The sequence below is a fragment of the Rhinolophus sinicus genome, linkage group LG09 (assembly GCF_036562045.2).
Source record: "Rhinolophus sinicus isolate RSC01 linkage group LG09, ASM3656204v1, whole genome shotgun sequence".
In the NCBI taxonomy this organism is placed as follows: Eukaryota; Metazoa; Chordata; class Mammalia; order Chiroptera; family Rhinolophidae; genus Rhinolophus; species Rhinolophus sinicus.
The window spans coordinates 40,272,388-40,284,889 of record NC_133758.1 but is presented as its reverse complement, the minus strand read 5'-3'; the positions used below and the strand labels follow the sequence as shown (position 1 = coordinate 40,284,889).

General features: G+C 40.3%; 1 protein-coding gene across 1 annotated transcript in view; it reads left to right on the top strand.

The window, feature by feature from the left end:
* LAMA3 (laminin subunit alpha 3) overlaps positions 1–12,502 on the top strand; it is a 258,618-nt gene that overhangs the window by 52,618 nt on the left and 193,498 nt on the right. The window contains exons 4-7 of the mRNA XM_074339734.1: positions 5,177–5,295; positions 6,519–6,689; positions 9,227–9,318; positions 11,690–11,805. Coding sequence (XP_074195835.1) covers positions 5,177–5,295; positions 6,519–6,689; positions 9,227–9,318; positions 11,690–11,805 — 498 coding nt within the window. The remainder of the gene's footprint in view (positions 1–5,176; positions 5,296–6,518; positions 6,690–9,226; positions 9,319–11,689; positions 11,806–12,502) is intronic.

Below are 12,502 nucleotides of genomic sequence, written 5' to 3'. Positions count from 1 at the left end.
GAGAGAGGGTAGAGATGACTCACATGCTCCCAACTACACAGGTCACTTCCTTTGGCAGGAACTCGTTGTACAGCCCCACCTAGATGCAGGAGGCTGGGTAATGTAATCTAGCTGACGTAGAGGAGATAGAGATATTGGGGAGCACTAGTACTCCTGTTGTGTTGGATGTACAGCCTGAACATCTCTTACTCCTCGTGTCAGGACAGTAACCCTGTCTCTTGGTCACAGAAGTGGCTATCAGAACAAATAGCTTGAGTTCACTCTTCTCCTGCCAGTGCCTCCTATTGGCCAAACCAAACAGGAAGCCAGAGGGTAAGAGACCCTCGCTGCAGCCCGTGAAGTTAAGCTCCAGGGCAAAGGGCAGGGTGGAGAAAGGTGGAGAGTGGACCTGGAAGGGTGAATGGAAGATGCACAGCACACCTTATAGAGTCTGGCTTCTTATATAGGCAATCTCAGAGAGCTGGGAAAGAAAAGAAGGGAGAAAAGTACGTTTAGCTACAGTTTTTGGCATTTTCCAGAAAGGCCTGTTATGTTGGGTGTCGGTGGCTTGTCTTCTGCATTTCCTGCATCCTTAGCACTCTCTGAGCTGCAATATGTGGAAACTATATTGGATCCAAGGATGGGATTTACAAAGGAGAGCTGGGCTTTCTGATAAACTGTAGCCACGCTGCATTTCTATTCCTTCAGGTGTTTGGAAGGCTCGCCACAAATATACCTCACCACTTTTTTTTTCTTCACTTTAGTTGTCTTTTGGCGGGGGGGGAGTGTTCCAGGATTTGTACTCATATATATGTATATTTCTTTTCACTTAAGTGAATACAGTCTTCTCTATTAAGTCATTATTAATGGGGTGCACAACATATATAATCTTGAACCCCTACATCTCTGTGGCTTCTCTGAACGGAGGAAGAGAATATCAGCAATCCTGTCACACACAACATGTGTGCTGCTGGGGTGAAGGCTGGTTGTGTGCTTCTCTCCCTGGCTGCCACTGCCCTTAACACATATGTAGAGAGAAACTTCTATGGGGATCAGCATGGAAGCCTCTCAGTGTTAATATGTCATAGAAAGCTCTCTACTACTGAATTTATCCAGATTAACAAGAGAGGTTGTTCGTGCCTTCCGACTAAGTAAGACATTGCCAGAAAGCTTAGACACTTTCAACAGTCTATAAAGAGGAAATCAGAGCAGAACCCCAACAACAAGTGAATAGGGCGCTTCAAGATGACTAATCTCAGCAACAATAACAAAAAGATACAAAACCTTGTCCTTGTGAATTCAAAGACTTCTTCACCAACAGGTATTCTTTTCACTGATTGCATGATCTCAGTGAGAAAGATTATTGTCCAACCCCCAAATTACTCGCTTAATGAATTCAGTGCATCTCCTGCCAAGTCCGAGGAGTAAGGGAGCTGGCAGACAGTGCCACCTGTTGTCACTAGAGGAGAGGCATCTAACACACTAGAGATGTGCCTTGTCAATAAGATGGCCTATAGTCGTGGCCTGGTTTGGGGGCCGATCTGTGGCCAGATCTGAGCTTGCTCTGTCTGGCCTTTGGAGCTTGAACCTCTGCCTTTGGCCTTATTAACCCTGAGCTAGCAAGGCTTCAACAACTGCTGGTTGCCCCTGCCAGACTCAGCACTGTATCTGATCCTTCTTTGTAAATATTCTCTTCCTTCCTGGAGCCTGGACATAGTAGGTGCAATTTTTTTTTTTTTTTTTAATTAAATTTATTGGGGTGACAATTGTTAGTAAAATTACATAGATTTCAGGTGTACAATTCTGTATTACATCATCTATAAATCCCATTGTGTGTTCACCACCCAGAGTCAGTTCTCTTTCCATCACCATATATTCGATCCCCCTTACCCTCATCTCCCACCCCCACCCCCGCCCCCTTACCCTCTGGCAACCACTAAACTATTGTCTGTGTCTATGAGTTTCTGTTTCTCATTTGTTTGTCTTGTTCTTTTGTTGTTCTTGGTTTATATACCACATATCAGTGAAATCACATGGTTCTCTGCTTTTTCTGTCTGACTTGTTTCGCTCAGCATTACTCTCTCAAGATCCATCCATGTTGTCACAAATGTTCCTATATCATCTTTTCTTACTGCCGAATAGTATTCCATTGTGTATATATACCACAACTTCTTTATCCATTCATCTATCGAAGGACATTTTGGTTGTTTCCATGTCTTGGCCACCGTAAACAAAGCTGCAATGAACATTGGAGCACACGTGTCTTTATCTCTAAATGTTTTCAGATTTTTGGGTAGATACCCAGGAGAGGGATTGCTGGGTCATATGGCAATTCTATTCGTAATTTTTGAGGAACCTCCACACTGCCTTCCATAACGGCTGCACCAGTCTGCATTCCCACCAACAGTGTATGAGGGTTCCTTTTTCTCCACAGCCTCTCCAACATTTGTTACTATTTGTCTTGTTGATGATAGCCATTCTGACTGGGGTGAGGTGATATCTCATTGTGGTTTTGATTTGCATTTCTCTGATGATTAGTGATGTTGAGCATTTTTTCATATGTCTATTTGCCATTTGTATGTCCTCTTTGGAGAAATGTCTCTTCAAGTCCTCTGCCCATTTTTCAATTGGGTTGTTTGTTTTTTGTTGTTGAGTTGCATGAGTTCCTTGTATATTCTGGATACTAGCCCATTATCGGAGGCACTGTTTGCAAAAATCTTCTCCCATTCAGTTGGTGGCCTCTTTATTTTGTCAATGGTTTCTTTTGCTGTGCAGAAGCTTTTAAGTTTCATATAGTCCCATTCGTTTATTTTAGCTTTTACTTCCATTGCCTTTGGAGTCAAGTTCATAAAATGCTCTTTGAACCCAAGGTCCATAAGTTTAGTACCTATGTTTTCTTCTATGCAGTTTATTGTGTCAGGTCTTATGCTTAAGTCTTTGATCCATTTTGAATTAACTTTGGTACATGGTGACAAATAGCAGTCCAGTTTCATTCTTTTGCACGTGGCTATCCAATTCTCCCAGCACCATTTATTGAAGAGGCTGTCTTTGCTCCATTGTATGTTTTTAGCTTCTTTGTCAAAAATTATCTGTCCATATTTATGTGGTTTTATTTCTGGGTTCTCAATTCTATTCCATTGGTCTATGTGTCTGTTTTTCTGCCAATACCATGCTGTTTTGATTATTGTAGCCCTGTAGTACAAGCCAAAGTCAGGAAGTGTGATACCTCCATTATTGTTCTTTTTCCTTAAGATTGCTTTGGCTATTCGGGGTCTTTTGTGGTTCCAAACAAATCTGATGATTTTTGTTCTATTTCTTTAAAATATGCCATTGGGATTTTGATGGGGATTGCATTGAATCTGTATATTGCTTTGGGTAATATGGCCATTTTAACTATGTTGATTCTTCCAATCCATGAGCACGGAATGTCTTTCCATTTCTTTGTGTCTTCTTCAATTTCTTTCAAAATGTCTTATAGTTTTCAGCATATAGGTCTTTCACATCCTTGGTTAAGTTTATTCCTAGGTATTTTATTCTTTTTGCTGCAATTGCAAAAGGAATTGTTTTTGTATTTCTTTTTCTGAGATTTCATTGTTAGTATATAGGAAGGCAATGGACTTTTGTGCGTTGATTTTGTAGCCAGCAACTTTACTGTATTCATTGATTGTTTCTAATAGCTTTTTGGTGGAGTCTTTAGGGTTTTCTATATATAGCATCATGTCATCTGCAAAGAGTGATAATTTAACTTCTTCATTCCCAATTTGATGCCTTTTATTTCTTTCTCTTGCCTGATTGTTCTGGCAAGGACTTCCAACACTATGTTGAAAAGCAGAGGTGATAGGGGACATCCCTGTCGTGTTCCTGAACGTAGAGCAAAGGGCTTCAGTTTTTCTCCATTAATTATGAGATTAGCAGAGGGCTTGTCATATATGGCCTTTATTATGTTAAGGTATTTTCCTTCTATACCCATTTTATTAAGTGTTTTAATCATAAATGGATGTTGTATCTTGTCAAATGCTTTTTCTGCATCAATTGATATAATCATATGATTTTTGTCCTTTATTTTGTTTATGTGATGTATCACATTGATGGATTTGCGATGTTGAACCATCCTTGTGCCCGGGGATGAACCCCACTTGGTCGTGATGAATAATCTTTTTAATGCATTGTTGTATTCGATTTGCTAGAATTTTATTTAGGATTTTTGCATCGGTATTCATTAGAGATATTGGTCTGTAGTTTTCCATTTTTGTGCTGTCCTTACCAGGTTTTGGTATCAGGGTAATGTTGGCCTCATAAAATGAGTTAGGGAGTACTGTCTCTTCTTCAATTTTTGGAAGAGTTTGTGCAGAATTGGTATTAGATCCTCTTTGAAGGTTTGGTAGAATTCACTAGTGAAGCCATCTGGTCCCGGACTTTTGCTTTTGGGAAGGTTTTGGATGACTGATTCAATTTCACATTGGTGATCGGTCTGTTTAGATTTTCCAGTTCTTCATGGTTCAGCCTTGAAGGCTATATGTTTCTAAGAACTTGTCCATTTCTTCTAGGTTGTTGAATTTGGTGGCATATAGTCCTTCATAGTATTCTTGGATGATCCTTTGTATTTCTGTGGTGTCCGTGATAACATCCCTATTTTTCAAACATGTGTGCATTAATTGCAAGGATACACATACAAAACTGAGGTTGAAATGCCTTTTATGTTAACAATTCTTGCCACTATTTAGGGAGAAACAATGCACCTATAACTGGGCCATAGTTCCAATTCTTTTCCTTTTATGCAGAATTAGCAACTTAGTTTTATCTTTACGGATACTGCATTTTGCATAACTTACCTTTACCCTGTCATCTTCACTTCATTAATGAAGAATGTCAGTGTCTGTGTTGAATTGAGGTGGACAGGAATTTTGCTTACAAAGGCATTGGGTTTTCCATGAATGCTCCTTATAAGGTAAACTTGCCCAATGAGGGGTGAGGATTTAGAACTACATCTCCAAACATTGCCTTTGAAAGTCAAGTGGCCTGAAATAGCTTGGTATTTTGGTCTATAAATTTCATTCTAAGCTTTTGTCTAAAAATCTTAAATGTTTCTGTTCTTTCCCTTTGCGTGTATTTTCTTAAGGAAATGTAAGATTTCTTAGGAGATTTACAACAAGATGATAATGTTTTATTTTACAATGTTAAATTTTTTCCTTCCTAGATTCTAAAGTAGACTGTTTGCAACAATTTGGGCAGGTGGCAAATTCAGCTATCACCCAAGATGATGATGTGCTTTGTACAACTGAATATTCCCGAATTGTACCTTTGGAAAATGGTGAGGTAAGTAAGTTTGGGAGGCTGTGAGAGATAAGATTCAGAAATGAACAGGAGGATATCAATATTTCATAAATGTGAAACTTGCACTTTCAAGGAGTTCTAACACAGACCGTGATGAAAGTGGTAGAGGAATCACACTGAAGACTCGCACAATGAGTTGGGTTGGAAATCCTTTTTTTTTTTTTTTTTTTTTAATTTTTATTGAGGTATCATTGACATTGGAAATTCTATCTGAAGTCTCTGATTCTCCTCTAGAAGTCAGGTTTCCGAATTCAAGGCCCATAGATTTTGAACTCTCTTTTGTTGTGGAATATTTTGAGAGGGGGTTGCTGGTGATTAAGGTGATGATCCCTCCCTGTGTCTCACAAACACATTATCCATGTAAGAGTGAGGGGATGAGGGCTAGGCAGCAGCAGTAGTCCCTGATCCCTTTGGGCAGGATGGGCATCATCTGTTAGGGAGAAAAGAATGGCTGTCCTTTGGGGCTACATTTGGTCCTTGTGAAGTCAGCCTGGCTATTGTTAAGGTAGGTAAGAAAAGAGAGGTGGGGAGAATCAGAGAAGAATTCCATAGAAATTGTGAAGCCATAATGAGCATGAAGTGAGTTTCAAATAAATTTCTTTAAAATTTTTTTCTACTTTTTTAGGTAGAAAGATCTTTCTTGAGTAGCTCTATCTAGTATCTTCCAATGAGTGGTGCACTCACCATGTCTCAAATGGTTGGGAGTCGGACTTAATCATCTCAAGATTTAAGACAAAACATTGGTGTTGTATAGATTTTTGAAAATCTCCTTCACTGTCAACTTTATATCCAGAGACTTCCTTTTTTCAATCTCATTTGTATTTTATATTACTTTAGCTTTGTTTCTTTGATGCAGCTTGACAAAAAGTTGTTTCCTTATATTTATATACTTTAACATTAAATTTTCAACATTTCATGGTATTACAGCCCTACAACTACACTGATAGAACAAAGCATTTGAAAATGAAATTATAACATCTCCTGAGAGCTCAGTTTTAAGAACAGATTGCCAGAATGTGAAGGGAAGATGGAACTAGCAATAATGTTTTTAGACATAAAGAAGATCCAAGACCAACTACAAACATCTAATAGTTCAAAGTAACCTAGTGCTTTGGGGCATGTGAATTATTTTTAGTTGCTTGTAGCTGAATTTTGATGAAAGGACTTTTTCCCCCTCTATGTGTGTGCGTGTGTGGTTATTTTAGGTTGTGGTGTCCTTGATAAATAATCGTCCAGGTGCAAGAAATTTTACTTTCTCTCACACCCTGAGGGAGTTCACCAAGGCAACAAACATCCGCTTGCATTTTCTCCGAACCAACACCCTTCTTGGACACCTCATCTCCAAAGCACAGAGAGATCCAACTGTCACTCGTCGGGTAAGTAGTATTTTTAAGTGCCTAGACAGCAGCACTTACTTTTTTTTGTTTATAAAATTAATTGCCTTGAACTCTTTCAAGTAATCTTTATAGCCAGTAGTAATGTAGGTGTAGGAGTTGTTCTTGTCTGAAATACTAGATGTAATTTAGAAGTTTGGTTGTTGAAGAAAAATCATTGCATTCAAAGAAGATGAAAGGTGAAAGATGACAGCCAGTCTGGTATTAGTCTGACATTATAACAAAGAATTCCAAAGTCTCAGAGGCTTAACAAAATAAAGGTTCATTTTTTGTTCATGTGACAGTCTATGTGCCCAGCAGGTGGGATTAGCTCCATGCAGTCATTCAGGGAACCAGGCTTTTTATCTGGAGGCTCAGCCATCCTGTAGGACCTCAGAGTCCTTCTTTGGAACCCCTGCATCTGCCCAACAGATGAGGGAAGAGAGAGAGGGTAGAGATGACTCACATGCTCCCAACTACACAGGTCACTTCCTTTGGCAGGAACTCGTTGTACAGCCCCACCTAGATGCAGGAGGCTGGGTAATGTAATCTAGCTGACATAGAGGAGATATAGATATTGGGGAGCACTAGTACTCCTGTTGTGTTGGATGTACAGCCTGAACATCTCTTACTCCTCGTGTCAGGACAGTAACCCTGTCTCTTGGTCACAGAAGTGGCTATCAGAACAAATAGCTTGAGTTCACTCTTCTCCTGCCAGTGCCTCCTATTGGCCAAACCAAACAGGAAGCCAGAGGGTAAGAGACCCTCGCTGCAGCCCGTGAAGTTAAGCTCCAGGGCAAAGGGCAGGGTGGAGAAAGGTGGAGAGTGGACCTGGAAGGGTGAATGGAAGATGCACAGCACACCTTATAGAGTCTGGCTTCTTATATAGGCAATCTCAGAGAGCTGGGAAAGAAAAGAAGGGAGAAAAGTACGTTTAGCTACAGTTTTTGGCATTTTCCAGAAAGGCCTGTTATGTTGGGTGTCGGTGGCTTGTCTTCTGCATTTCCTGCATCCTTAGCACTCTCTGAGCTGCAATATGTGGAAACTATATTGGATCCAAGGATGGGATTTACAAAGGAGAGCTGGGCTTTCTGATAAACTGTAGCCACGCTGCATTTCCATTCCTTCAGGTGTTTGGAAGGCTCGCCACAAATATACCTCACCACTTTTTTTTTCTTCACTTTAGTTGTCTTTTGGCAAGGGGTATGTTCCAGGATTTGTACTCATATATATGTATATTTCTTTTCACTTAAGTGAATACAGTCTTCTCTATTAAGTCATTATTAATGGGGCGCACAACATATATAATCTTGAACCCCTACATCTCTGTGGCTTCTCTGAACGGAGGAAGAGAATATCAGCAATCCTGTCACACACAACATGTGTGCTGCTGGGGTGAAGGCTGGTTGTGTGCTTCTCTCCCTGGCTGCCACTGCCCTTAACACATATGTAGAGAGAAACTTCTATGGGGATCAGCATGGAAGCCTCTCAGCGTTAACATGTCACAGAAAGCTCTGTAATTCTGAATTTATCCAGATTAACAAGAGAGGTTGTTCATGCCTTCAGACTAAGTAAGACATTGCCAGAAAGCTTAGACACTTTTAACAGTCTATAAAGAGGAAATCAGAGCAGAACCCCAACAACAAGTGAATAGGGCACTTCAAGATGACTAATCTCAGCAACAATAACAAAAAGATACAAAACCTTGTCCTTGTGAATTCAAAGACGTCTTCACCAACAGGTATTCTTTTCACTGATCGCATGATCTCAGTGAGAAAGATTATTGTCCAACCCCCAAATTACTCGCTGAATGAATTCAGTGCATCTCCTGCCAAGTCCGAGGAGTAAGGGAGCTGGCAGACAGTGCCACCTGTTGTCACTAGTAGAGAGGCATCTAACACACTAGAGATGTGCCTTGTCAATAAGATGGCCTATAGTCGTGGCCTGGTTTGGGGGCCGATCCGTGGCCAGATCTGAGCTTGCTCTGTCTGGCCTTTGGAGCTTGAACCTCTGCCTTTGGCCTTATTAACCCTGAGCTAGCAAGGCTTCAACAACTGCTGGTTGCCCCTGCCAGACTCAGCACTGTATCTGATCCTTCTTTGTAAATATTCTCTTCCTTCCTGGAGCCTGGACATAGTAGGTGCAATATTTTTGATACAAAAATGTATTTTTGATAAATAAATATGTTCACTTTATGAAACCCAGATTTACATTTAAAAAATAAGTTGGGAAGCACTTAATACCTGTCCAAAAGGCTATAGCATATGATTCTTTTCCAAGGCAATTTCCCTCCATGCATTTAAAGTGTTCGATTTTTAAAAATGTACAAATTCTGCATTATGCTATTAAATTCAATTGAGGAATGCATTTATTTTGTAAGACAAGTTACATCCAAATGTGGCTCCCTGTGTGTTGAGGCAGGCTCAAGACAACAGGGTGAAAGGGAAGCAGAGTCGATATAGACATGAGTTAAAGATTAGTAAAGGAAAGTTTATGTTGCCGTTTGATAAAACTGCCATGTTCTGTTTTCTGTTGCATAGTATTACTACAGCATAAAGGATATCAGCATTGGTGGGCAGTGTGTTTGCAACGGCCATGCTGAAGTGTGCAATGCAAACAATCCTGAAAAACTGTAAGTACATTGTTCAGGTTGTTTTAGCCTTGGCATGAGTAAGTCTAATTGCTTCAGTGGATGTTTGCATCCAATTAAATGTCTATAATTCCCTCTCCTCAACCAGACAGTGCCCAAGGCAGGCACGAATAATTGATTAGAGTTTCCAAGAGAAATAAAACTTGTTTGTCATCCCTGGTCTAATGGGAGCAGGGGTATACATTTTTCAAATTCTTTTTCCCTATTTTTTTTTTTTTTTTGGTAAAATACACATAATATAAAGTTTACCATCTTAATCATTTTAAGTGCACAGTTCAGTAGAGTTAACTACATTCACATTATTGTGCAACCAATCTCCAGAACTCTTCATCTTGCAAACCTGAAATTCTATACTTGTTAAAGAACAACTCACCATTCCTTGCTCCGCCTGGCCCCTGGCAACCACCATTCTGCTTTCCGTCTCTATGAATTTGACTATTCTAGGTAACTCATATAATTGGAATCACAGAATATTTGTCTTTTTGTGACTGGCTTATTTCACTTAGCATAATGTCCTCAAGGCTCATCCGTGTTGTAGCATGTGTCAGTATTTCCTTCCCTTTTGAGGCTGAATAATATTTCATTACCGTGTTTCCCCAAAAATAAGACCTAGCCAGACCATGAGCTCTAATGGTCCGATCTTATATTAATTTTTGCTCCAAAAGACACATTACAATTGATGGTCCGGCTAGGTCTTATTTTCGGAGGAACACGGTATGTACCTATATACTTCATTTTGCTTATCTGTTCATCCATCAGTGGATACTTAGGTTACTGCCACCTTTTGGCTATAAACATAGGTGTACTTTTTTGTTTTTAATTGAGGTATATTTCACATACAGTAAGACTTATGGATCTTAAATATTAAGTGTTTGGCAATTATATATACATTTACATTACCGTCACAAGAGGGGTACTTTAAAGGGCTGGAAATGACTGGATACTAGATATAGTAATAATTTTTCTCTCAATGTTTTATTTAAAGCCTATAATTCCCCATGAGTAGCATTTACCAGAGATATATTTTACTTTAGTCAGATTCTGGTTTGTACATTGTTAGACCTAGCTTCATGTTCAGGCAGAGGTACGAGCTACAGCTTACATGGTGTGCTTTGTGGAGCCCTTCTACCTTACCTGCAACAGTTCCTAATATTGTCAACCCTCCGTCAGGGGCCAGGTGGTGCTATCTGAGATAGCAGTGTGAATCCATCAACTGACTCTCTTTTAATGGGCAAGGACTTGTTTATTAATTATTAATCCATCACTGCTGTGTAGCCTACTAGAGGGTAGGGCCCTAAGACAGTAGAAATCAGGTCAGGGATGTCCTGAGTTAGAGAGAGAGAAGAGAAGAGGTTGGTCTATTGTCCCTGAACTTGAAACAAAATGGTGCCATGTGGGAGAGGAGTTGAAGTCAACAGAGAAGATCTGGGTTTCCCTCTTGGAAGGGCTGCCAACCCCTAGTGACTCTGCAGACCTGGAGGGTGGTTGTGAGTAGAGAGGCCATCTTCCCATGTCTGGTGAAAGGTTCAGTGTGCCACTGGTGTACAATAACACAACTGCCTGGCCTCCCCTGGCCTGCTAGTTTGCTTCTTCCCAACAGGCTGGCTTGCATACATGCTGATGAACTCCACATCCAAGGACAGAAAATCATACAGAGGATTCTTCAGTCAGTAGCATCTTCAATAACATCCTTACAGCAAATTCATTTTGACTTGGAAAAGTTTGAAGATGGATGTATAATGCTTTGAATGTAGATTTTTAAAAGATGTTTACTCTTTTGCCTTGCCGACTAATCTCAGCTTTGGGCCCTGAGATGAAGCTGTCTGTTGGAGCTGGTGCAGTCTCTTGGGACAGGGTCCTCTGAGATCTTATTAGCAACTGTCTCTGGCATTTGGTGGATCTCTGTGTATGACCCCAGGTTGAGAGCAAGAAACCTGAGCAGGTCTTTCTTACAGGATGACTCCAGATCTTTGTGAAGATGTCATATTCAACACATCTCAGTAAACTCAGCGCTTGCTTGCTTATGTATTGATTTATTGTAATATAACGTGGTAGAGAAAAAAGAGCTGGGACTTCGAAGTCAAACAAACAGGTTTGGAATCTGGCTATCATCACCACTTGACCTTTGGCAAGTGTTTTAATCTCTCTGAATCTTAGTGTCATCAGCTGTAAAATGCAGACAATAAGTAGGATGGGGAAGACTTGAAATGATATATGCAAAGTGCTTTGTTCTCATAATTACTCAATGAATGGTACCATGGGTGGCCATGGTGATGGTCAGTCTTTCACACAGGAACAACTGCTCTTAGTCAAAACTTTTCAATAACTGAAATGTGCTTCATCTTATGCCCAGGTTTCGATGTCAATGCCGACACCACACCTGTGGGGAGACGTGCGATCGCTGTTGCGCTGGGTACAACCAGAGGCGCTGGCAGCCGGCCACACGGGAGCAAGTCAATGAGTGTGAAGGTGAGCACTGGGGGAGGGGCGCTGGGAAATGAGGCCCTGCACACCCTTTACCCCCATTTCTGTCTGAGGACTGATGCTAGGTTTTCCCCTGCTCATGAAGAGGATGAGATCATTTCAATCTTGGGGACTCAGGTCTTTCTATTGTAATGAATAACTCACAGACTGGAGGGGTAAGTGCCCCACTCTAAATTCAGATATAAGCATGAGAACAAAAATAACAACAGTAATATCTTTAATATGTATTAAGCTCTCACTATATGCAATGATTGGCCTCTCTTTTTAGCAATCTAAAATATGATGCAGCCACTCTTAAATTTTAAACCTTTATCATTTCTTTAGATGTAATACTGTATCGGAATCCTAACTATTGAGGACTGAGGTCTGGAAAAGGTGGTGAGATTGGCATCTAAACAGAGAGCTGGAAGCATTGAGGAAGTGGGGGGGGAGCACTATAGTAGGATTGAGGCAGGTGCGGATGGAAGTGATCAGAGAAGGAAGGGAAAAAATGAGAGGCTGCTTTTAATTATGAGTGCAATATAAAGTAAGACAACTGTTTTTTTTAAACAAATAATCTCTATGACATCCACCTGAAAATTTTCTTTTAAACTGCTCTTTTTAGGAAGCCACATATTTATTCCAGTTGCTGCAGACATTTTTGTAACTTTTAGTTAATGGTTTTGGAGACTGCGTCCTGTTT